The 27438-nt window shown below is 31.5% G+C and overlaps 2 protein-coding genes across 2 annotated transcripts; both read left to right on the top strand.

The window, feature by feature from the left end:
• The first annotated feature begins 2947 nt into the window (after positions 1–2947).
• LOC145596774 (uncharacterized) lies at positions 2948–15582 on the top strand. Its single transcript, XM_081652973.1, has 8 exons — positions 2948–2952; positions 3539–3649; positions 3737–3803; positions 11642–11762; positions 11845–11903; positions 14126–14259; positions 14343–14368; positions 15086–15582. Exons 1-8 carry the CDS (start codon positions 2948–2950, stop codon positions 15229–15231), a joined length of 669 nt encoding a protein of 222 aa, XP_081509099.1. The 3' UTR covers positions 15232–15582.
• A 5961-nt stretch (positions 15583–21543) lies between these two features.
• On the top strand, positions 21544–26605 carry LOC145598885 (echinocystic acid 23-monooxygenase-like). The gene is made up of 5 exons (XM_081655286.1): positions 21544–21838; positions 23980–24197; positions 25133–25377; positions 25545–25962; positions 26177–26605. The coding sequence occupies exons 1-5, from the start codon at positions 21544–21546 to the stop codon at positions 26603–26605; spliced, it is 1605 nt and encodes a 534-aa protein (XP_081511412.1).
• Positions 26606–27438: the final 833 nt, after the last annotated feature.

The following is a 27438-nucleotide window of genomic DNA, read 5'->3' as shown; positions in this document are numbered from 1 at the left end:
CACACCAATATTGTGATAGATGTTTTATTTCTTTTAATTGATCCTGTAGTTGACAATGCCATATCTGGGAACTTCAGTTGCAATCAATTCAGCTTGATCATCCCAAGTTCCAGTCTCATATTCTCAAAGCGTTCTCTGCTCAAAGGCTTAGTCAGAATATCAGCAATTTGATTATCAGTTGGACAAAATTCTAACTTAATATAGCCTTTTTCCACATTATCTTTTAGAAAATGATGTCTAATGTGGATATGCTTGACTTTAGAGTGTTGTAATGGATCTTTTGATATGCAGATAGCACTAGTATTATCACAATAAATTGGAACACATTCAAATTTTAAACCAAAGTCACATATTTGTTGTTTTATCCATAGCATTTGTGAGCAATATGCTGCAGCAGCTACATATTCAGCTTTTTTTGTGGACAAAGCAATTGTGTTCTATTTCTTGGAACCCCAAGAAACTACGCATGGTCCAAGGAATTGAGTCATACCTGATGTACCTTTTCTGTTAACTAAATCACCTGCATAGTCAGCATTTGTGTATCCAACTAGATCAAATGATTCATTTCTTAGATAGTATAAGCATAAATCATCAGTTCTTTTTAGATACCTAAGTATCCTTTTGATTACTTTAAGATGAGATTCCTTTGGATTAGCTAACTCCCCCAAGCTAAACCTTTGCTTATCACAAAGCAAAGAAATGAATAAATAAATCAATACTTCATCCCAAATACAATTAAAATTAATAAATATAATTCAAGGTAAATCTGACAAACATGTATCAAAGTCAATCAATCAAATCCATCTAACTACCAATCTTCCCTAACAATTGTCAAATAGAGAAAACCACAAGAGCATATAGAATTCAAGACTAGTGCTCACACACTCTACTCTCATTTATGTGGCGAGTTAAAGATGTACAACTCGATCGCTTTCCATCCCCAACCCCTTTAATTGTGAATAATGCCCTCCCAACTCACACTCTTGTGTGTTTAAAAAGACATACACTCAACTCAATAGTCGACTCGGAATATGTCAAGTCATTCATTGCATTGATAGACAACACTTTCACATTTGCACGACTCTATGCACACGGTCGGAAGGTCTTTAAAGCTTGTAATGTAAGGCTAGGGTAATGGGTAGGAAATATTTGGGAAATAATGTGAGAGAAAAACCATGCTTAAAGGGAGCCAAATCCTAATAAAACCAAGGTAAAAAATAATTAATGACCAATCATCCTCAACATAACTCAACTCTACAAAAATTCACCAAACAACCAAATCAATATTTCACAAATTCACCATCACTTACAACTTCACTCATAAAATTATAATATTATAGAACTTGAATGAATAAACAAACTTTAAACTATTTCTCTAAACTTGATTTTTCTCATTGAAACTCATCATATTTTTTTCTTTCTTTTGATCAACTTTCACTTTAGAACATTTGAACATTGAACACTTTTTTCCTTTTTACTCTTTTTTTTCTATTGAAGTTCAATCTTTTAATTTTTTTCATTTTTTTTTCTTGAACTTCTCTTTTTTTCTTATCAACATCATGCTTTATTTTTTTTTCTCAAGAGATTTAACTTTCATAATCATAAAAAGTGACCACAATCAAGAATAAATAACTTCTCAACACCACCCAATTGTGCAAACAAATAGCACACCACAAACTCCCTTGCCTCACTCACTAATATAGCTTCCCCAAGCCAAGCTTGGGACTGGTAACCAATGGGGCTAAGTAGGCTTGTAACGTGGCTAATAATCAACAAAAAGTCAAGGCAACAACATGGATAGCAAGAAGGGAACAAATGTATCTAAATCATCTGAAGGCCACCTAAGAAACAAATGCTTCGTCCTCCACAATGTGCATAATAGTGAGCCATGAAACACTACTCATAGTTGCAAACCAATACTCAAATTCATTGACATACCAGGAACTAACACACATTCCTAACCAAATCAACTAGTCAAGCATTATATTCACAAGCAGTTGGACAAAATTGACGCATGTTATGGTTCCAAGGCAATCAAATATCAAATCATGATCAACTAATTTACAATATTTTTCATCAATAACCAAGAATCAAAACAATTTCGAAAAATTTTCATTAAGGGGCACAGGGAAGCATGATTTACAATTCATTGGAACGTATTTTTGGATTTTTTTAGTTTTTCAATTTGTTTGTATTTTTCATATAGGAAAGCAATAAAAACTATACTATGAAAGCATTAGAAAACTAGACTAAGAAAGCATTAGAAACTAAACTAAGCACACCAAAGAAAAATAAAAAGAAAGGGAAAGAAAGAGTACCTATATATACAAGAAATCCCCTCAAGCTAAATCAGACAATGTCCTCATTGGCTTAAAGGGAAGCTAGTAAACCAAGTACTATCCCTCATCATCAAATTTGTATCCACCACCATCCCAAACATTGCAATGCATCACCTTGGTTAGGGGTGAACATGGTCTGGTTTGGTGCGGTTTGAGTCTAAACCAAACCAAACCGCAAAATACGGTTTGGTCAATTTTCCAAACCAAACCAAACCATATTAGTATTGAAACCAAACCAAACCAAACCGTAATAATGCGATTTTGTGCGGTTTGGTTTGCGGTTTATGATGAGACGACATTTTTTCCTAAAAAATTGTCAAATATTAATAAATTTATAATAAAGTTTAAATAATTAGCCCAAAGGGATTAAATTTTACTACAAAGTTTTAATAAAAATAACAACCAACTAATTAAGTGCTAACACAATAAGAGCAATATGAGTTACATGACCTATTGAATTTTAAGTATTGATATTTGAGAATGAGTATAGAGTATAGTAGTATACTGACCGTATAGTCTTCTAATGATTTTTCATGTTTTTTTTTTTAATTTTTTTTATAATATATAATAACTATTTTAATTTAATTAAAAATTATATAAATACTAAAATGCGGTTTACGGTTTGGTTTGGTTTATAATTTTCGAAAAACCAAACCAAACCGCAAACCATATTTCCCCAAAAATCGAAGCCAAACCATATTTTTACTGATTAAACTTTATTTTTTTTTATTACTAAACCGAACTTAAATTAACTTTACTTGATATTATTTGAAGAAGGTTACAGGCCTAAATTCTGATTTTATTGCATAGAGGTGTTGTAAATGTTTGTTTTCAGATATGTGCCAAGAATGTTTTTTCTGCTCTGATTTTACCGTACTTTATCCCTCAAAGTGTGTTGTTTTTATCCGTTTTCTCCCCCAACTAAGACCAGAAGGAGGCTTGGATCCCATACCTATGCATAGGCTATTGGGGCATTGGTTGACATTAGTTTACTCTTTACTTTGGTAGGATGGGGAGGAAAATTCTATGATTATATTGCATATTCTACCTACTCATCCTGTCATCCAGTCTTTTTTCTTCCTTCCTGCCTCTTTCTACTTGTCTTTCCTACTAATTGAGCTTCTTTGTCATTGTTATACATTTGAATGCTATTATCTTTGATTCAACTTGTGATCACGGTCCCTTTTCTTTGGTTTCAGTGTGATCCAATTCTGCGCTACTGCATTTGCATATTATGCCCAAGCAACTGCTGCTGGTGAAATATTTGGCCACACACTACAGTTTCTTCGCGGCATCAAATATTTATACAAGTCTGTTTACTCTAACCCTTGTTTAATACTCCGTAGTGTTTCTGTTTATGGTTTTTTGTAAATGCTGACCTTGTCTGTTATCTACAGGTATAATGTGTTTCAGATTGTTTTTGTTGCATTAACCGTATTGACATTCCTCTACTATGCGGCTTTTGTAAGTTCATGAAATTTTCTTTATTCCCCGTGGTATTTAGGCGAATTCTAGATATATTATTTACTTATTTAGTTATGCTTAAAATTTTGAACTAAAGTTTTCTTCTTGGGGGTCTTATGCTGATTACTTGTATGTGCTTCAAGGTGTTGAAACTAAGACTTAAGTGAAATAATATTAATGGAGATAAACAAAAACTGATTTTATTAAATCACCGCTACACAACGAGAATACAGAGATGCTTGAATATAAATAGCATATGGAATAACAACCTAAAGCTAATAATTAGGAGCATGATCTTTTCTAACTAACCCACTATGCATGACTCCACTAACAGTAACAATGACTACTCCCACGTAATTAGCCACTAACCATTTACTTCTAAAGACTCTAACTTATCAATAACATTTAACAAATTCACCTAAAAAATAGCTAGTTACTTTGAATCAATCCAACACAAGGTTGGCGGAGAAAGAAAACCTCTGGCAGGATACAGATCTCCTCTTGATCATGTATATCGATTAAAATCAGCCACTTGAAGGTCTTGAAGTTGCACAGAACTTAGTTTGGTCTCGTTCTGGAGTGTTTTGGCGTACAGTATCATAAGACTCTGAATCTGGTTGTGGTTTGAGCAAGTTGAGAGTGATGCTGCATCATGGCCAACTATATTTACTTGTTATTCTCATTGTATGTATTTTTCTTGTTTAATTTGTGTAAAATCAACTCTAGGACTTATAGAGAAATTTTTTGGGCACAGGGAGGCGGGGTTGGCCCGGAGGGTACAAGCGTCATGCTGTTGTAATATAATTGTCCGGGATAGTGTATGATCGTCTAGTTGCATTGTGACTTGTCCTTTTAGATTCATTTGTTAATGATTTTATCCACTACCTTTTGTATTATTTGTCCACAAACGCTGATTAATGGCCAATGCAATTACTAACAACTAGGTTAGTTCCCGTGCCATGCACGGTACTTTTCAATAATTGATTTTAAAAACATGACAAAATAAAAAAATGATAAAATATATTATTTGTTGATTTAATATTCACATTTTATTATTTAAGCACGTAGCTTCTATTACATGGTTAAAAAATTATGAAATTAATATATAATTTTTTTTTGTAATAAACGTAGATAATTTATAATATGTCTTTCATTCCTTAAATAAATTGTCCACATTCACATGTCACAAATTACTTGTATGTTAAGAATGTTATTTTTAATTTATTTGCTTAATTTATTAGTTGTCAATATTTTTTTTGGAAAGCTAAATCAAATCTTCTACTGTTGCATATTTCATATGTAATTATTACTTATATGTAGAAAGATTTTTTTCCTAATATAACTTTTTTTTCAAAAAAAGCAAATAAATAAAATAAAAAGATAAGGGACACACCAGGAAATGACACGTGTCATTGCTGGTGTGTCTTTTAGTATATAGTATTGATGATTTTAGAATTGTGCATAGCTTTCAAAAATACCTCTATTGGAACATTCTAAAATGAAGAAATGATGCTCCTAATTCGATCATTTGGTTGTCTTAGTTCTCAATCCAGTTTTTACTTTGTAATTATAGATAACAGTATAAGTTGTTTCAAAATCACCAATTGTGTAAATTACTTGGGCCATAAATATCGCTTGATTTTGTAATAAGTTTTCTACAAGATAAAAGCTCGAGTGCTTAGCTATGCTCTAGAAGTGAAACTAATTGGAAAGTAAGTATGGGAAGCCTTCGTTACCTTAATACAAGCTGAGGAATTTGAGGTTGATATACAAGTTTTAGTCCAAGAGTTCAAGACACTGTTTAAACTTGTGTCGATAATAGAAAAGTGAACCAACCCTAATGTAGCTTGCCTTTTGGATGTCAGAACAATCCCGAGTGAGCTTAACAATCCTAATTTTAGAAAAGTTTAGCCCCACCCTTACCTGATTGCTATAAAAGTTTGAAAGGTAGATTTTTTTTATGTGATGAAATGAAAAGGAAGAGCTACTTTTGTAGAGGATTTGACTCATTTGAGGCTATACATCCTCCTTGCATTTAGGCTAAAGACATCTCCCACTCATGAAATGACTTTGCTATAATCTGGATAGCAAGGGGTCCGTAGACACCAAGTAGACCTCGCCCCCAAAAGTGAAAAAGGCCTAGTAACCTAAAGACGAAAGGAAGCCTCGCTTGATACGTCTACAACTTACTATTGGGAATCGTGACTGCTGTTGAGGTGAGTGAATAACACTTCAATCAGGATGGCGTAGCCCCATTAAAGGGGAAGAGAAACCCAACCTAATTATGAAACTGCAAGCAGGTTACTTCCACCACATTATATAAGGCATTGATTTGGGTGGCATTTTTGGCTTCTGATTCTCAGATGAAGTGTGTGGCGCAAGATTCCTAGAAAGAGCATCATTTGGTGAAGCACTGATTCCACAAGAGCACAACAACTTCTTCTGCTTCACCTGGGTTGTCTCCTCAATGTGGACGGGAACTTATGGACTTCAATAGTTCACTAACCACTTGGAGTTGTTTTGCAGTTATATAAGTTAGTTGGTTATTTGCACCTTTTTCCAAAAGTCCTGTAAGCGAATCATTTCATTGACTGGACCCATAGAGCAAGATAGACTGGGCTTTGAGTAAGAGGTCGCCTAGTTTTTTATAACGCGCACACACGTAGAAGGATCTTTCCGAAGCTAAGCGCACTACATTTCCTATCCAAGTTGAGGATGGAGCGGATGTTGAAAGAGATAGGATAACAATTGGTCACGGAACCATCAAGTCAACTACCATTTGGTGCAAGTCACGTGACCTACATGACCTTTGCTTTTGAGGCCGCTGCAGGGATTGAGGATTGAGACGAATTCCCCATTATTTGTAAAAGGATCCTACTCTTCCCGCGCGAGGTTGTCTTTCTTATGTAGAATTTGAGCTTGCTTAGAAGATAAGTTCCAAGAGTGGGTGTTATACGGTTGGCAAAACTAGGGTTTTGGATCCCATTTTTTAAAATTGAATTTCCCTTTATCTCGACTTTCACATCTGTGAGATACATTATTAGGCTACCTCTTCCAAAAGAAGGAAGGTTAAGTTCAGAGCCCTTTGTTTTCTGGACCTCTCGCCTCAGCGCAATGCTTCACTTCCAAATCTTAGGATATATCTACTTAGTTCTTTCTTCTTCATTGATCATGGGGAATGAAAATCATCTACTGGTTAGAAGGCTTGTTAAGTATTGAATGATCCCTTTGCTGGCATATTTTGGCTATTTTTGTCCTTACTTATTCAAGTAAGTGAATAGAGTATTTTTCATTCCATTTCTGGTTTAGTATCGAAATCATTTGTAAGTTGCAAGGAAGTTAGCTCAATCAATTGGAGTTTCTGAATCAGGTTGTGTTTTTAGGTTAAGAATCGATCTTGTAAACTATATTTTTCCAATTGTCGTAGTTAGAACATTGTTTGGCGAATCATGTGAATCTCTATTTTTCTTCTTCTTGTTTTCTTTGTTACTCTTTCTTGCATTTGAGACAACAATTATATTGCTCCATCTCATTTTGGTCATGCCTTCCTTAATCCTTAAATTAGAAATAGAGGGTGTTAGATTTAGTGAAAGTTATGGATTAAGTTTTTTTAAAAAAAGGTTAATATAGTAAAAAGTTAATAGAAATGAATATTAGTTTAAGTGCAAAAAAATACTTCCTCCGTTTCTTTTTAGTTGACACGTTTCTTTAGTCACGTTTGCCAATGCATTTATTCAATCATTAATATCTTTAATTAATGATAAGCAAAAATTATGAAAAGTTGATATTTTGAAAGTATATATGTAATCTCCCGTATTTTTAAATATTTTATAAATGAAAATTTATTTTATTTATAATATTTATTTGTTATTTTTCATAATTTAATTTTAAAAGTTTCAAATTATTAATCTGGGTCGAAAATTAATTGAACAAATTATTTTATGCACCTTTATTCTACAATTTATGTCCAATCACACAAGCCTAACCCATTTGTTTACTTAATCGACCCATTATTTTTATGAGGCCCAATCTTTCTTTTTACCCTACAATAATTCTCTCCTATAAATACCCCATGAATCTCCAAAAATTTCCCACACAAAAAGGTTAGTCTTATTTTCATCCTCTTTTGTTTCATTATTTTGCTTAATGTTAATTTAATTGTTTTGGGTTTTGATTTTAGTATAAAGATTATATTTTTAGTATCAAATTATATTTTAATGGTATAAAGATTATAAATTTCATATTTTATGAATTATAAACCTAGGGTTTCAATTTATTGAAAATCATGATTTTAGGGTTTTTATGAACAATTGATTTAGGGCTTTTATAGTAATGATGTTTTGAAATTTTGGTGATTATAACTAATGATTAGTTTAACTTAATTCCAGATTATTTTGAACACATAGATTCGTGTTTTAATTTTTAGATTTTCGTTCGTTAATATTAATCCCGTTTTAATCCCGATCAGATTCTGAACTCATCCGATTTTGATGAAAAAGTAGTGTTTTCTATGTGGAAACAACGTTTTAAGAAAGATTCACTACCTTTGGTAGTGAGAACCACCCTCTCGTGGCCAAATTCAGCCTCTAAATATGATTTTCGGGCAGTTTTTGATTTTAACGAAGTTTTTTTATACTTAAAAATATTATCCTTGAGTTTGATTAATAAAATTAATTATGTTTAAAGTTAATTAAGCATAAATATATGTTTTTATTGAAGTTTTAAGTGTTGGAAATAGTTTCTAAGTACTACTTTTGATGTTTTATAAAGAGGGTTTAATCACCCATTAAAAAGGGAGACTTTTAGGGGTTTTTATATAATTTTCAGATTTTTATTAGACTTTGAACTTGTTGTAATTTCATGTATAAGAGTGTATTTTAAGTTTTTTATGAAGAAAAATTTAAAGAACTATATATAAGCCTTTAATTTTAACTAAAGGGAAGATTTTAAAGTGTTGTTTGATTTGGATTTTGAAGGTTTTAAAGTAAGTTAGTATTGCTGTAAATTTGATTGATTGGGTATTGATTGAGATGTTATTATTTGGCTTAGGAGATGAGTTTATTGAAGGTGATTTCTAGTTAGTAAAGTGGCATACCAATTCGTTTGCTCAAGGTACGTACAAGTTACGAAACCTTTCTTTTAGGTGCATGTTTAAGGACGACGAATCGAGAACTTAGTATCATGTATAGGGATGACTAAGTTAAATTGTTTGGTTATACATTGTGAATTTCGTATGACGTGCACTATTTTATATTGCAAGTATTATTTGTGCTCTAATTATGCAAGGTGCGCTTAGAGGCAAAGGTATATGATTGGTGTAATGATTAATTTATTACTCATTCATGATTATGCAAGCAGGATGAGTAAAGGAAGAATTTAAGTCTTCTAAGACGAGGTTGAGGTTTTGGGGTTCCTTATGCACTCAAGGTGTTTATACACCGAGGTAGTAAAGGAATAAATAATAAATGTTGCTTGCCACTAATAAATCAAGAATTGAAATTGAAAAGTTGTTTTACTTTATTGAATTGATATTGGATTGATTGTATTGTTATGCATATGAGTCATCACCAAGTCTAAACCTGTAAATCATGTAAAGTGCAAGATGGATGAGCAATAAAACTCTGGATTGGTGCACTTCTGGAGTAATGACAATCAGGGGTTGGGGGTACATGGGGTATTAGCCGTGTACTTTTCTCGAGGCCGTCTGATCTACGAGTCTCTTATTTCAAATATTTTTCAAAACTAGGAGTTAGGTGAGATCTCATACTAACTACGGTCACGGAGTCGCGCCCGTGGTCGTTGGATGTTTATTGATGTTTCCAAAAGGAGGCATGGGGTTTTTCTTTTATTGATGTTCCAAATGGAGCATGGGTTGGACAACCTTGTCTATTGCGTAATCCAATGAATAAAAATAATAATTTACCTATTATTAATTAATGGAGTCTTAGTAATATAAATAGTTGAGTCGTGTGTTGAGTCTATAATTTAATGATGCATGATGATTGATTATTAGTAGCATGTTATGGATTTCTTAATTTATTTTGCAGCTTGTATGTACTCAGCTTTGCTGATTGCGTGCTTTGTGTGTCTTTCTTTGGTCATGGCCTTCGCCTTTCAATGACCATGTGACGATCCAATTTTTACACTTGTAATATTGGGGAGCAGAATTATCACAGGTTCTTACACATGCAGCATTCATCAGGGTTGTGGGATCTTGAGTAGAAAGTTGGTTGTTTGCATTTTATTTCTTTTGCAAGTTTGAATTTATTTTAATTCGATTTTATTCGACACTATTTCTTTTGGGTTTGAATTTATTTGAACATTGAATTTAATCACTTACTACTTTTATTGGGTTTTGAATAAGGGCCTTAATGGTTCCAAGTTGTATGACTTAATTTGGTTTCATTCGTTGGTTTTGAAACTTATTTATAACTGATTTAGTTTTTCCGCTGCTATTTTCTGATAAAGCCTTAATGTTTGAACACGTGGCGGTAGCACGCCAGTAATTCTCTTGAATATTGTTTAGGGTCCTCACAGGTTTAAAGAGAGAATTATTGGGGTGTTACAATATAACGTGACGAATCTAACAAGATCCCGCATGACTATATTTTTCATTACTTATAAAGCACAAAACACGGTCAAAGGGAGGTGTGTGAATAGTGCTAAAGTCAAAACGTGTCAACTAAATAAAAACGGAGGTAGTATAAGTTATAGTTCGACAATATAAGATTCAACATAGTTTAAACTTCGTGTTTTACTTCATCCGTTTCTTTTAGTTGCATCATTTCCTTAAAACGGAAGTTTCAAATTAGTTGTATCACTTTAGTTTTTAGTTAATAAACTCTCTTTTATCTCTCTCAACTCCAAAAATTGCTTAGGATTCCGCAATTTGCAAAGTGACGCAACTTAAAAAAAAGGAAGTATTAAGTAATGATTCATATTGGATTTGATTTTATAAATGTTTGTTTTTCAATGTTGAAGAAAAAATTACGAAAAATAAGATTTATACAAAAGTTGTAATTCAAATAGGATATAAAATATGGCTTATGTAACTTAGGCCCTGTTCTTTTGAGCTTCTGGGCAGAGCAGAACAGAGCAGATTTCAGCAAAGCAAAGCATATTGAAGCAGAGCAAAGCAGAGCCGAGCAGAGCAGAGCAGATTTCATTATTATTATTATTATTATTATTATTATTACTAATATTATTATTACTAATATTAGTATTACTTACTACTACTATTACTAACTACTACTACTACTACTACTACTAAATATTAATTATATTATTATTATTATTAAATATTAATTATATTATTAATATTATTATTAAATATTAATTATTATTATATTAAATATTAATTTTTAATAATAATATTATTATTATTAAATATTAATTATTATTAAATATTAATTATATATTATTATTATTAAATATTAATTATTATTATTAAATATTATTTATTTATTATTATTATTAAATATTAATTATTATTATCATTAAGTATTAATTAATTATTATTATTATTAAATACATTATTATTATTATAATTCAATATTAAGTATTAATTTTAAGCAGAGCAAAACAGATTAAAACAGAGCAGAGCAGATTTTAGCAGAGCAGAGCAGAGCAGATTTCAGCCGAGCAAAACAAAGCAAAGCAGAGCAGAGCAGATCTAAAGAACGGGGCCTTATTCAGCTTCCTTTATTAAGTCACAATTATGTCTATCAAACTAGATTCAATTTTTGAAATACAGAACCCATACACCTAATTAAGTGTACCATGCGCATCATGCATTCAAGCGCACTTAGCCTAAATTACAAACCTAATTGTATTATTAGGATGTGTTTGAAAGTCAGAATCTCACTGCAGTTCCGCCGTCTTGTTCACCGTTTTTCGTAGTACGAAAATGGAGACTGCTCTCTTCTCCCCTCTTCGGCAACACTTCTGACAATTCTTCTGGTACATCTCTCTTCAAATCTAAGTAATTAATTTTTAATTCAACTTTTCTTACAAATTTTACCGCCAATTTTTGCTTAAGCAGATGAAGAACCCAATACCCAACAAAATTTTGTTGAAAGAACCCACCAATTTCCTGGAATGGTGAGTTTATTTCATACATACCCATTTCAATTTCATCTTTTCCCTTAATAATTTTGTAATTTGCATGCAGTTTTTGATTGCTTTAGTGCAATGCAGTTCAGATTTTGTTGAGATTCAAGTGTAAAACCATTTGATGTTTATCAAGAACAAATTGAAATCTCTAATTTGTTAGCTATTTTAATCTAATTTCAATTTTGTGTTGCTAGTTCGCTGCTAGTAAAAAAGAGCAGTTTTATTGAACTTACTCACTGAAATATGGCATGTAATTGGCTAATTGCTTCTATTTAGATCCCAGAAAGAGGAATCTGATTCGAAAACAATTTTATGTTTATAATTATATTACATGTGGAGTAATTTTCCATCTGATCTTTTATGTTCTACTCTGTATGTGTGTGGGTGTTAATGATAAAAAGATCAAGCTAAAATAGAATAAAGCAAAGTATATAGAACAAAAAGGAGCTGGCTAAAGAGTTGAACATAAAAGAATAGAGGTTGTACTTTTTTTTTTTTTTACAGTACTTTTTATGTTAAACTTTTCTTGTTCAGCTATTCATTTAACATAAAAGAATGAAGGGAGTTCATTAGATGTATTGGAGTTTTCGTGATTTGTATCAAAGATGTCATAATTGTCATTTAGGTGCTGTTATAAATTCAAAGACTCCTGGATGATAACATCTTAAAAAACCCAGCATTAACGATAGATACGAGTAACTATTTAGAGAACTTGCTTGTATTTTCCAGACATCTTGAAATAGTTTATGAGGCTATTGTTTCTTAATGGAGGGAATGATTTGTAATGATGTTTGCAAGTATGACTAGATTTAGCTCCTATAAAACTAATAGCAACCAATGAAGTAATAGCTATCAATGACCCATATGTGGTCGCTGAATCTTGCTATCTGAAACCCCTTTTTTTTGTTTTATGCACTTGAGCTGGATGCTTCTTTAACTTGTAACTAGAAAAAGATTGAGCTCTTTTCATTTAGTGCTGATCGGTCACTATTGGACAATTTTTGCAGGTTTTAAGTTAGGTTATAGTAAACTATATAAAATATCTTGGTTAACATCTTCTATATCTCATCGGCAGGTTACTAATGCTTTTTAAAACCTTACTATCTAGAGACAAAGTGTACTTGTTCATGTTTGCTATTTAATTTTTTTTTCTTTTTTTTTTTCATGTTTTTAATTCAATGTGAAGTATCAAGTGTTCATAGTCATGGAGTGTTAGAGGCTTAGAGTTCCGACATGGGTACTTGAGAAATGAAGAGTTTGAGTAACATTAATCTCTATCAGTAGTCTTTAAAATGAGTTGCTTTAAATAGTGAAATGGCCTGCCTATATTTATAACGGATAGGCCTTAAATATCACATCTTACTTCTTTTTTTTTTTTTTTTGGTTGAAGGGGTAGAATAGATTAATTATGTGTCAAAGTGACACTTAAATTACAAAAGTTCAGAGAAGTATCAGTAGCAGGAACTATAAAAAAAATCCACATTACAATCAAAGTACATAGGATCAGTAGAGTAGATGACAGGAGCTATCCCAGTCAGCAAAAGCAGGAGAATTGAAACTCCAAAGAACATCAAGTTTCCAGCCTCCAGGCACCGTTGAAATATTTATCTCTGATCCTTTGCAAACCATTAACACCAGCCACAACAATTTTTGAGTAAGTCATCCAATTGTTTTCATTTAGACCAGGCAGCAGCAATAAGAATTGCTAAGTACTCAGCCATATTAGCATCCTCAGCATGAGTTTTTCAAATGAATCCTCCTAGCCATATCTTAGCAGAGGAGTAACAGACATCCCCAATCCCCACTTCCAAAGTGGAAGGGTTAAAGGCAACATTAGCTTGACTCAAAGAAAAGGGGGTTAACAGCTTAGCATTGGGGTCAAGAGGCGAGGAGATAGGTTGAGCATACTGGAACTCAGCAGATAGACATTTGATACTTACTAGTCTGATTGTATGCTGTGGCAAGAAATGTTCATCAGTATATAGTTGGCAAACTGTTTTATTTTTCTTAATTGACGAATCGGTTACAGCTGTCAGATGTGTCACCGCAATGGAAAGTGCTTTTAAATCTGATATGACTTAAATATTGCCTGTAATGCCATGCCTTATGCCTCTTGCTCCTGTTTTCAGGGCTTTCGCATGTGAAGAGGAATTGGTCTATCTTTAATGTCTTATTCAACATCTTTAGCTATGTGTTTCTTGCAATTGCAGGAGTTGGTCGTTCGGGAATTCTCCTTCCACCAGCTGAATGCGAATTTGCTCTGGCCAGGTACATTTGCTTTTTCTGAATGGTTGGTCCAAAACCGTTCTATGATAGAAGGGAGGCATGTCATTGAATTGGGGAGGCATGTCCCTTTCTTCTTATTTTATGTATTATTTATTTTAATTGCAAAGTTAGTCAAGATTGGAGCTGAAATCTTATGTTAAGGCTTCTAAATCTGCATTTTTGGTTTGGTGACGTTTTCATTTTGAGTTTTGATGAATGAAAAAATGTTTCTGTTTAATCTTGAATATGTTATTCTTGGGTCTCCATAACAAATAAAAAGCTAGTGTGCATCTAATGCGCAAACCATCTTTATTATTTGGAATATGTTTTGTGCTACTTGTAAAACCGTTTATTATTGTGGCGATAAATATTGGGTTTTTACCCTCTTGTTTGTGCCCTAATAAGTTTGTAGAAACATATTCCATATTAATGTTGTTCTTCCTTTGTTTTCGATCCCTACCTTTCTTATTGGCTTACCTCCCTCAGATCTGTAACACTCTAGTGGTTACTTGTATTAATATTAAGTTATGCAATAAAGATGTGATTTTTGAGGAAAATGGGCAGCTTTTTGATTAATATGAAAATGGCAGTAACAAAACAAGGGTAGCTTGAGGCTACTAGTCTCTGATTTTAGTACCTTTAGGGCACCACTCTCTAGCCTAGGAATTACTATGATCTTGCCTACCTCGCACATCCCACTCTCCCTTTCTTATATATACATAATCTGCCTCTAAAAGTTTACCAACCGAAAGGGAACATGAATATGCTACCTCAAAATAAACAGGATGGTGGGATACTCTCTTCTATCTTGACCATTTTATTTTCTTCATTTTGTGTCAATTACTTGTGATCTGTTTGTAAACTTTTTGTTTAGAAACTAAGTTCTTTGTGAGCAACTCTTTCAGGATTACCTTATCCTGCATTTTTGATGAGTTGGAGACGACGAATAGGAAAAGACGATGAAACCCTTTTCTACAAGGGTTGTGAGGATGCTGGTATGGAGGTGCAACATCTTGGATCTCGTGTTTACTGCATCACCTCTAAGGAATGAATACCTAATTCGATGAAGAGTAAGGTTAAATGGTTAAGATTGACTTTCCTAGCACTAGGGGAGAAAAACCGTGAGAGTTCTCTCTATTATCACTTTATATACTTCTTTGTATTTTTTACTCCTATTTTTTGTCTCATATCTAAGTGTCATGAATTTGGGTTGTTATTGCTGATGAAAATTTAGGAAGAAAACACAATTTGGGTATGAGTTTGTTTAAATGGAATCTTCATGTAATTACATGTCTTTTCTATTCAATTGCTAAATGAATAGGATAGGATTGCAGGACATCTCTGCATGAAGGTTCCAACAAAAGAAATTAAGGATATATCTTAAATCAGCTATTTAAAAATATGTATTACGTTGGACATTTCTTTTCTATTCAATTGCTAATTTAAAGAAAGGAAGGAAATATTTATTATGTATAAAACATTAAACACGGTCAAAGGAGAGTATGTGAATAGTGTAAAGCTAAAATGTGTCAACTAAAAAAATGAAGGTAGTAATTAATATAAATTTTAATTAAAACAATAAAGATAGATTTGAACAATAATTTTTGTTTTTCTAGTTTGGGTAATTTGGAATTCAAATGAGCTTCCTATAATGTAAAAAGATAATTAATGCAACTAGTCAAAATTGAAATTTAGGTTAACAATGGTAGGTGTTAGACTTAAGAAGTTAAGATTTATACAAGCATTTTGACATGTTCGATATATGGGTTATTACTTAGGTTATTTTTATATATATGTATGTTTTTTAATAGTTGGATCGGAATTACGAATTTATTGTTTCATGACCATTGCGGTGAATGGAGTTCACTTGCTCCTAAAACATGAAAGAAATAAAAAAAGAGTGAGGATGGAATTGTGAAAAAGGATGAAAGAATTTAGTTAGGTATATATACATGAATTTTGTGGGATATGAAATTAGTTATTAGTTTAAGTTATAGTTTAAGTTTAAGTTAGAGATAAAAAGACTATTTTTATTATACTTCATACAGTTATGTAATGTGTACTAATTAGTTCAACTTTATTTTATTATGGTGGAAATAAAACTTTTCATTTTCTTACTTAAATTTGTAATTTATGGAATGTTTAAAGACTTAAACATTATATAACATATTAATTTTAATCTATACTTATATATTAAAAAACGTTCCTAAAACGGAGTATGTGCCACGTGGCACCTTCACATGTATTAGATATATACCACATCACCTTTCACATGTATTATATGCCACATCAATAAAAATGCTTATTACAAGGTTTGAACACAAAACCAATAAGAATTAAACTAATGTTCTAACCATCTTTGCTATTGTTTAATTATGTTTCATACTCAATTAAAATATACTAAATACTTTGTATTAAACATCAATTTGAGAGCACGCACTTATTTAGTTGGTTTCATAGTTATTGTTGTCCACTCTTATTTTAAATATAAAATTTATATTTTATAGGTCAAATAATATTTGTTGATATTGAAAGTAAAATTCGGGGCATCCGGGATACACACTAGTTTTCTATATTAAAAAGGGAATACAAAAAAGTAAAGATTAAGGGAGGTGACATGTGGCATATGAGTGATTTGTGATGACATGTGGCATTTGAATGATTTGTGGTTTATATTTTTAAATACTAAGTATAGAGTATAGAAGTATAGATTTAAAGAATATTGTCTATTGATTGCTTAAAGAATATTGTCTATAGAAGTATAGAAGTATAGATTTAAAGAATACTGTCTATAGATTTAAAGAATATTGTCTATAGATTTAAGAAAACGATATTATTGTTACTAAAAGATACATATGTCATCCTTTAATAATTGTTTTTTTTGTCCAAATCTTTTCAAATATTCCATTATAATATCTAATTGCTTATTTTAGGGTCTAATCACATTTACTTAATTTCATTTCAGTTCAGTTCAACTCCAATCATTTCAGTTCAGTTCAGCTCCAATCAATTCAGTTCAGCTCCAATCAGTTCAGTTCAGCTCAGCTCTTAATTTCCCTCTCACATAAAATGTTCATTTCAGCTCAATTTAGTTCAGTTCAGTTCAGCTCCAATTAGTTCAGTTCAGCTCAGCTCCAATCAGTTCAGTTCAGCTCAGTTTAGTAAATGTGAACAGGCCCTTAGTGTGGATACTTGTTATGAAGGCTAATATGATTAATCCAATACATTAAAAGTGCTTTTTAAGTGTAAGTTTTATATTAGGATAATGACAATTTTTTATAATAGTATATAAGGGTGACTTTAAGTACTTTGATAGTACTTTTAACCCGTTTTATAATAAATGAATGAAATTGTGCCTTAATCAAGAATTTGTGTAAAGTTTTTTATTTGTGGTAGTTGTTTAAATTCTTAAGGTTTGTTTACGTCACCTTATTTTTTATTATCTGATCTGGTCTGATCTGATCTAAATGTCAAATTTGATCAAAGTTTGACCTTACATATACGATAATCTATAAAGAAAAAATTATCAAGTGGGGTCTTGTTAGATTCGTAATAATGTTTATTTTATTAGTGATTTTCATAATTTTTTTCATTGCAAAATTATCGATATTTAGTGATGAAAAAATGCACATAAAACGATGCTCTGATCTGAACTTATTTTTTCTGATGTGGTCTAAACTAAACTTATTTTTTCTGATCTGATTTGAACTTTCTTTTTTTTTTTTAAATATTTTTTTTTCCTTCCTGAAATAAGCAAAAATAAGTTGATCTAAACAAGGCCTTACTCTATGATATTTTTACAATTAACCAAATAATCACCCTATTTACAAATTCCCATGACTATCTACTAGACTACTACCCTAACACATTTTATGGTTAGCCAAACAAACCCTTAATTCTCCATTTTGATTAGTTGTGTGTGCGTGTGTGTTTTTTTTTAAAGTGTTATAATTGTACTTTTTTATTTGTTTTTTATTGTTTAGCAAAAAGTTATTATTTAATTTGGTACATCACTTCTCTGTCATGCTCCACATCTCTGTATCGTTCCAATTTTATCAGATGTCTCCGAAGAGACTGTCATGCTCCACATCTAATCTAGCATTACTTTTTTTTTAAATTTATTTATTTCATTCTTCTCACATTACTTTTTACTAAATTTTCTAAAATTATGTGCGGGTCAATGTATAACATTAAAAAAAAAAAACATATACTTGCTTCATTCTTTTATTATCGCACCATATAGGTCAGTTTGACACAATTTTGCTGGTAATGGAAAAAAGGAAGAGAGAAGAGTAAAAGTACAAAATTAACCATGTTATGTAAGCATAAACTAAAAAAAAAAAAAAAATTAATCAAATTTTAAAGTAAAGTTGGTATTTTGATTATTTGCAGTATGAATAGAGACATTTTGTTTCCTTAAATGAATATGGTGTAATGCTTGTAAAACTATATTAAAAAAAAAAAAAAAACAAAGAAGGTAGTACAAATTAATATTCTCAAAAGTACACCCGACTCTCTTGCAATAAAAGATCCTTGAGCCATGTCGTTATGTACATTACGGCCTTATTTGACAATTGACTGTGCTGTTGGCTGCAAGTTGTTTCTCTTGGCTAGTCTCAGCAGCTGTTTGTATTGCCTTTTTATGGTGGCTGTTTGATTGTTGGCTGTTAATAAATATGTTTAATAAAGTTGGTTGTTGGTTGTTTTATATGAAAATGACTTTTAAGGACATTAGTTATTTTATTATCTTTGTAATATACACTGCAAATAATTATAATTATTAATTAAATTACTAATAATAATTAATTGTTTAAATCACTAATAATAATAATTTTTTTTGAGGCAATACTATTAATAATAATTAATTGTTAATTTATAATAAATAATAATTATTATTTAAATTACTATTTATTTATATTAATAATATAATACGAGTATTTTTTACTAATTAATAATTAATTGTTGTTAATTATTTTAATAATTATTTTTATATATTAATTATTATTAGTTTATAATAGTTAAGTATCATTATTAATAAAGTTAATTAATTAATTCTAATTTATTAATAAAGTAGTAATTATTAATTACTAATTACAAATTACAAATTATAAATTATTAATAATAAATTACTACTCACTCCGTCTCTAAATGATAGTCCCTTACAACCTATTTTTAGTTCTAAATTGATAGTCTCATTTGTTTTTTTTCAAGTACTATTAATATCCATTTTTTTATCAAAATTTCCTCCAATTGCAACAATATTTGTACAAATTTTACTTTTTCATGTAAATTTTGTTTTTCAATATACTTTTATTACGTTATCTCTCTTCTATTTTATATACCCAATGTAAATTTATATTTTCAATATAATTTTACTATTTTTATTTAAGTTTCTTAATAACCGTGATTTTTACTCATAAGGGACTATCATTTGGGGACGGAGGGAGTAATTACTAATTATTAATTATTACTGTAATTATTAATTATTAATCATAACTGCCCCCATAAAAATCCTAGCACGAGACTGTCAGACTGGGTCCATGTGAGCAGCATTGTCAAAGTAATTGATTTTCCATTCTGTTGATCAGAAGACAGCCAATAGTAATCAGCTGCCTAATTGCAAATGCAAGGCACCACTGTCGTATTTACACTACTTTATTGTATATGGTGCAATATTTGTTTCCTTAAATGGATATGGTGCAATATCAACAATTTTTTTTAAATGGTAAGGAGAAGGATCCTGACCGAACCTCAACTCTGACGATTTTTTTGGTCCGATATTTGCGGGCCATACACTTTGAGAGTGAGGGGGGAAGGGTAAGGAATCCCCACCTTCAAAGTGCCTTTAGTGGGGATTGAACCCCCAACCTCATGGTTGAAAGGTGCAATATCAACAAGAAAGGGTATAAATATGAAAACTTCTCTGCCATTTGGATCAGAGAATTTATGGAGGAAGTCGGGTTTTAAATTTCCAGAAACCAGACGATTATATAGCCAAAGGGAATAGGCCGCGCCTAAAATCATCCCAAGCGCTGCTAATGTGGCTACTAAGCTATTTCTTTGGAAAGCTCCTCCTAATGAGAAATTCCCCGATAAAGCTGCTAGTGCCAGGTAAACTCATATTGGCTAAAGTGAAAAAGAAGAAAATGGTAGAGAAATTCGGCATGGTGCTCACTAGACCTCCGTAATATCTAACAAGTCGAGTCTTATGTCGGTCATATAGAACACCAACACATAGAAAAAGCGCTCAAGAAACTAGTCCATGACTTAACATCGGTAGAATGCTACCTCTAATTCCCTGTATGTTTAGACTAAACATACCAATAGTCATAAAATTCATATGGGCTACTGAGGAGTAGGCAATGATCTTCTTAAGATCGATCTGTCTTAAAGTGGTCAAGGAAGTTTCTTAAAATACAAGTGGTGTAATATTAAAAAAAAAAAAAATAGTAGTAATCCCTCCATTTTTTTTATATGCATCACTTTGACAATTGCACTATTCACATACCATGGTCGACTTAATTTTTTTACCTCTTAAAAATAAATAAATGTTATTATATAATATATCATTAGATTTGTCATAATGTCTAGTTTCATAATCTAATCTTGTTACAATTTTCACTAATGCATAATTAAAGATATTAATGGTCAAAGTAACGTCTCGGCAAATGTACCGGTCAAACTGATGCATATAAAAAAAACAGAGAGAGTATAAAAATTTATTTCTTATGTTTTTAATAGTTGCAACACTTCTCTTTTCACACTTGCAAACGCATGTTTTCAATCGCTAATATCTTTAATTACCAATATGTAAAAATTATAAACCTTAGATATTAAAATTGTATTAATCGAGACGAATCTAACAAGATCTCACATGATTACTCATTTAATTTTATTTAAACATAGTGTAAAAGTCAAACTTTTACAACTCTACAAAAAACGGAGGAAATATTTTACAAAGTACATCTGATTTTCGTGCAATAAAAAAGATTCTTGAGCCATGTCGTATGTACATTACTTGTCATAAATCAAAACAAAAAAAACAAATTATTTATCATAACTGCCCGTAGCACGAGACTATCAGACTGGGGCCATGTGAGCAAAATCGTTAAAGTAATTGATTTTCCAATGTGTTGAATCTGTTGATCTAAAGACAGCCAATAGTAATCAGCTGCCTAATTGCAAATGCAAGGCACCTCTATCGTATTTATTGTATCAACTCTCTCTCGTGTACCTCGAGGACTTCGGAGTTTGGAGTTTGTACAAGTACAACTATATATTTCGTATATTACTCCGTATAAGTCACGGAATATTTCTATACTTTGAAAACGACCTCTAAATAATAAATATCTAAAGTCTAAAAATGATGGTCATTTTCAAGAGCCAAAGTTTGATTGTGAATGCACTTGGTGTTTTGTTATGCATTGTGGTATTGAGATGGCTATTGAAAGTAATAAACTTTGTTTGGTTTACGCCCAAGAGTTTAGAGAAATCGCTTCGAAAACAAGGTCTTGTTGGAAACTCGTACCGGTTTTTGATCGGAGACATGAAGGAAGCCTCCAAACTTCGTAATGAAGCTATGGTGAACCCCATTCCTTTTACTCATGATTATTACCATCGTATTCAACCCTTACTCCATCGACTTCTCACCAAATCTGGTAATTTTTTTTAAGCTTATTTATTTGGTGCACCTTTCGAGTGAGTTTATATATTGTATACAAAAGGATTATCAATGTGTTTTGTGTGTGGCTTACCACACCTTAGCCGCTTCAGAGTAACCCTTATTATTACATACACTGGCCGAGTAACATAATCCTTGTATACTAACTGAGTAACATTTATAACACTGGTTGAGTAATCCCTAGCTATAACATTGACAAATTAACCCCTGTAACATTATTCAAGTAACCCATATAATGGTTGGTCACACAGTGTGACCACATATAAGAATTTGTATGTTAAAAAACTAAAAAAGTTACTCTTCATCATAAGGCTCTCTCTGCTCTTGTTCCTGCTCAGTTTACACAATTAATTTTTTTTATTTTAATTTCGATGTGTTGTGTAGGTAGTGGCCGGGGTAAATACTTAAATATATAACTCAATCGTTATAAAAAATGATTGAGTTCATGCTAAATATTGGGTATGTAAAAACGATTGAGTTCATGCTATTTTTTGTCGAGTAAAATCCAAAATGAAACTACTACCTCCGGTTCAAATTACTCGCAACTTTGGAATATTTTATATCTCACAAATAGTACCCCAAAGTTGCGAGTAATTTGGACCGGAGGTAGTATATTAAAAGTACGAGGTTGATAACGAAGACTTGTTGATAGAGATAGAATGTATTAGGAATATTCTATTCAGAGGTTTTGGTAGAGTATATTATTTTGTTTACATATATTCGATGTCTCTATCACTTATATTACGTACTCGTAGTATATTCTTATTGTAAGGAATTAAGGATTGTTGGACCCAAATTTAGACCTTTGTATAATCATTTTTTTTGTTCCCATATGTAATGTATATTAGATGACGTGATATGATTCTATTCTTAAAATGGGCCGTAGTGGCACGTTTTGGTAAATCTTTAGTGCTTCAAACATAAGATTTTAAAAAAAAAAAATTTAAAGGCAAAACCTAACTAATATAACGAGAGCGTTGGATAAGCTAGCTAAAAGTAGAAATGATAAAATAAAAAAATAACATTAATTACATTGATCGACAAGTGATTTTGTCATGCTTTCCCAAATTAATACCACTTAAGGTAATATTTTAAATGCTTATCTAACACTCGTGGGGCGTTCGTTAACAAGATCCTTTTAAAAATATAAGACATTGTTCTCTCAACCTTATTTTAGCTGAATTAAAATTAATTGTTATATATGAACTTAAATTTATTTTACTTAATTGACATTAATTCTACTAAACAAAAATTATATTTATTGATTCTCTATTATTTTTAAGGATAGTTATTGGTATAATTATTTGTATTAAACTAAACTTACTTTTACTTATTTGAAATTATATTTACTTAATTTTTTTTCAAGGTGAAGTGAACATGGGCCTTATGGTATATTGTGGCCTTGATCACTTCACCTTTTTTTTTATGAGTTGAATTATTTTAAGTGAATTGGAATTATTTTTTTATCAAAGTTAATATTTTTCTTTTGGTGCACAACTTAATTTATATTTACTGAACCGAAATTATTTTTAAAGAACTAAAATTATTTTTGCTGAACTGAAATTATTTTGAAAGATTCTCAATTACATTTAGGGCCTGTTCTCATTGACTGAACTAAGCTGAACTGAACTGAAATGAATATTTTATAAGAGAAGAAATTAGGAGCTGAAATGAACTGAACTGAATTGAGCTGAGTTGAACTGAACTGAACTGAATTTCAACGTATGTGAATAGGCCCTTATTCTTCATAATTACCGATTTTACTGAATTGAACTTATATTTACTGAATTGAAATTATTTATAATAAATTGTTTTTTCTTACTAAATAATTAAATATTGTTCTTTGAAGGTGAAATAGATAGGGCTATGCTTTTAAGATTTCTTTTTCCCTTTTTGATCACAAGAAATTGTTTTTATTTTATTTTATTTTATTTTATCTTATAATTATATTTTACTCTGTAGTATTTTTGTACATTGATCGATGGAGCTAATAAGAAATTGTTTTATTTATTTTGATTAATTCAAAATCCCCAAAATATAATTTTCAATAGTTATCGTTGAATGAAATTGGAGCATGCACAAGAGATGAAGATCTTAATGAAAAATGCATAAATGCAGGTTCAAATTGTTTCAGTTGGACGGGCCCTGTGCCAACGATACTTATCACACAGTCTGAGCAAATAAAGGATGGATTCAATAGGATGAACGAATTCCGTAAACCAAAATTGAATCCACTTATTCAAACTTTTTCAACTGGACTTGCAAATTATGAAGGCCATCAATGGGTAAAACACAGGAAAATTCTCAACCCTGCTTTTCATCTCGATAAGCTAAAGGTATATATGACTCCCTCCGTCCCAATATCAAGTGCTTATTTCTGTTTTTATTATGTCCAATTGTTTACAGTGCATGGTTCCTACAGGCGCCTGTACCATGTATTGTATAGACATTTCTCGCTGAAAGAACATATTATACAAATGTAAAGAACATAAAACTATAGTGAAAAGAACATACTATTAAATTGTAATGAACACATACCTTAAGTAAAAGGAACATATTTTTACCAAAAAAGAGTGAAAAAAACATATTTCCATGTTCTTTTATTGTCAGTGTAATGTACTTTTATTTGTAATAGTATGTTCGTTGCTTATTGCGAAATGTTCTTTAAATTTCGTCTTTAAATTATGGTGGGTATATATAAATAATGTTTATTACATAATATTATCATGTTCTTTAGTAGTATTTTTTTTACAAGATGTTCTTTATTAATATTACAGATGTTCTTTAGATAAATAAAAAAAAAATAACATTTAGTTGTTCTTTATAAAACAGATGTATGTTCTTTACAAAATAGTTGTACGTTCTTTACAAATTAGCTACATGTTCTTTCCGCGTTTTTTGGTGGTACCATGCTTGGTACCACCGCCTGTAGCTTAAAATTTTCATATTGTTTAAGGGATAGATAGCCGTAAGAGGACTACATTGAGATTAAATTTTATTGCTTTTGAGGAGTCTATTTAAGATATTCGTACCGAATTAGGTTTTTAAACGAAAAAAGGGTGTTAAAAAGTAATACCAATATAAACTTCAGTTTTAGTCCATTCAAATAATTAACTCAGATTAAGGCCAGTTTTACCAAATGTTCATTATATCTATACATAACATATTATACATATGTAGGGTGATTATAAGTCTAAACTATACACGATATGTGGAAACTACATAACATCTGAGCTTGGTTTTAATCCGATTTACTTCACTGCTCGTGCAGCTAATGCTCCCAGCATTTGAAACTAGTGTCATTGAAACACTAAACAAGTGGGAGAAGATAGTTTCTGAAACAGGCTCTTCAGAAGTAGATATTTGGCCTCATTTTACGAAATTATCTGCAGATGCTATCTCTCGAGCTGCATTTGGCAGTAGCTTTGAGGACGGAAGAAGGATATTTGAACTTCTCACAGAGCAGAAGGAACTTATTATTCGTCTTATCAAATATTCTTATATCCCAGGATGGAAGTAAGTTATACTGTTTATTCTCAATTTCTATTTGTTACCTATAACATTTGCTTTTCAAGGGTTGAAACTTGTAACATTTTGACAAAACTAACCAACTTTTTTATTGACATTATTAGAGACTATAAATTACAGTTGGATATTAATGTTTGATCATATGTTCTCACTAGATATTTGCCAACAAAAGGCAAGAAGAGGATGGATGAAATGAATGTCGAAATTAAGACTTTATTGAAGACGATAATCAATACAAGAAAGAAAGCAATAGAAGCTGGAGAACCCGCCAAAGATGACTTGTTGGGGATACTCTTGGATTCAAATTCTAAACAGGCTAAACAATTGAGTGAGAGTGAGAGTGAAAGTAGTCGTAAGAAGCGTCTTGATCTTGCAATGAGCTTCCAAGAGGTGATCGACGAGTGCAAGTTATTCTTCATAGCTGGCCAAGAAACTACCTCAGTGTTGCTAGCATGGACAATCGCTTTGTTAGGAAAGCACCAAGAATGGCAAACACGAGCTCGTGAAGAGGTTCTTGCTACGTTTGGCATGAACCACCCTGACTTCGATGGCTTAAATAGCCGTTTAAAGATAGTAAGATCATCTTTAATTAGTTCCTCAAGCCTATCATATACTTTGACACTTTTAATGAATGCAAATATTGCCTCCGTTTCTTATTACATAAAACAATGGAATATTTTATATCTCACAAATATTACTCCAGTCCTTTGTTGCACTTAATACGAAAAGGAGGTAGTACATATATTACGTACTTATTGCTTAATTTGTTTGTGATTACTCTTATCAGGTGACAATGATACTGTATGAGGTGCTAAGGTTGTATCCTTCTATTGTTGCTACTTCAAGAAAGGTGTACGATAGTGAGACAAGATTAGGAAATTTAGTTATACCACCCGGGGTGGCAGTATCTTTTTCAATACTCCATGCTCATTTGGATCCTGAAGTTTGGGGTAAAGATGTCAAAGAATTCAAACCGGATAGATTTTCAGAAGGGATTTCAAAGGCAACTAAGGGGATTAATTCGTACTTCCCTTTTGGTTGGGGACCTCGGATTTGTATTGGTCAAAGTTTTGCACTGATTGAGGCTAAAATGGCATTGTCTATGATTTTGCAACGCTTCTCTTTTGAGATCTCTCCATCATACACTCATGCTCCTACAACCTTTATAGCCCTTCAACCCCAACATGGTGTCCCCGTTATTTTACATAAACTTTAAGCTTGTAGCCTTGTATGTTCGTAGTATGTTGTGTTTATTCCATTAGCTTATAAAGCTATATGTTTCACCTTGTAGTTTTGTTTCAAAATTAGATCAGCTTGAATGTAGACTTGCTAGGTCTCAATTTTAACCCACAAATTTGTGATGGTCATACACTCCCTAGTCCCTACCCCTCTTGCCAGGGATAAGCTATTGATTAGCTAATAAGAATTTATAGTTGGGGTGGCAACTTTGTATCAAAATACAAATATGTTTGGCTGAGAAATGCTATTCATTAGCTAATGAAAATACTCTCTCCGTTTTTAAGTACTTGCTCCGCTTTTTATTTCCGTTCGTTTTAAATATTTGCTCAATTTTCTTATTTGGAAAGCATTTACAATATTTAATTCATTTCTCTCAACTAGTGAACCCAACATAAATTATATTTTATTAATTTCTTTCTCTTGCTCCTCCAATTCTCTCAACTACTTTTGATTTTTACAATTTTTTATTCTTTCACCAACCCCACTACCTCCATATTTTATTATTTTCTTCAATTTTTTCCTTAACTTCGCGTACGGAGAAATAGAGTAAGTATTTAAAAGCAGAGGTAGTATATTTGGGGTAGAGGCAGGTGATCAACAATGGTCCGACCTACTAGCTCGGCGCAAAAATAGAGCGGATTTGGGCAAGACAAACAACAATTATTTAGTTAAAAGCCCAAACCCGGCCCGAAAAAAGTCTGAAAAATTCATTTTGGCCTGACAAGTGCGCTACTTTTGGACGGGTTTGGGCATGACATTTGTTATTAAGGCCCGACCTAGCCTGAATTTATGATCACCTCTAATTTGGGG

The sequence above is a fragment of the Chenopodium album genome, chromosome 20, assembly GCF_948465745.1.
Source record: "Chenopodium album chromosome 20, dcCheAlbu1.1, whole genome shotgun sequence".
Classification (NCBI taxonomy): Eukaryota; Viridiplantae; Streptophyta; class Magnoliopsida; order Caryophyllales; family Amaranthaceae; genus Chenopodium; species Chenopodium album.
This window is presented reverse-complemented; position numbering and strand designations above follow the sequence as displayed.

Coding starts and splice junctions, on each gene's coding strand:
- LOC145596774 (XM_081652973.1), top strand. Junction 11,763..11,844: donor CACTTCTGACAATTCTTCTG/GTACATCTCTCT, acceptor TTGCTTAAGCAG/ATGAAGAACCCAATACCCAA. Junction 11,904..14,125: donor CCCACCAATTTCCTGGAATG/GTGAGTTTATTT, acceptor TTGCAATTGCAG/GAGTTGGTCGTTCGGGAATT.
- LOC145598885 (XM_081655286.1), top strand. CDS start 21,544: ATGATGGTCATTTTCAAGAGCCAAAGTTTGATTGTGAATGCACTTGGT. Junction 21,839..23,979: donor TCGACTTCTCACCAAATCTG/GTAATTTTTTTT, acceptor GCATAAATGCAG/GTTCAAATTGTTTCAGTTGG. Junction 24,198..25,132: donor TTCATCTCGATAAGCTAAAG/GTATATATGACT, acceptor CTGCTCGTGCAG/CTAATGCTCCCAGCATTTGA.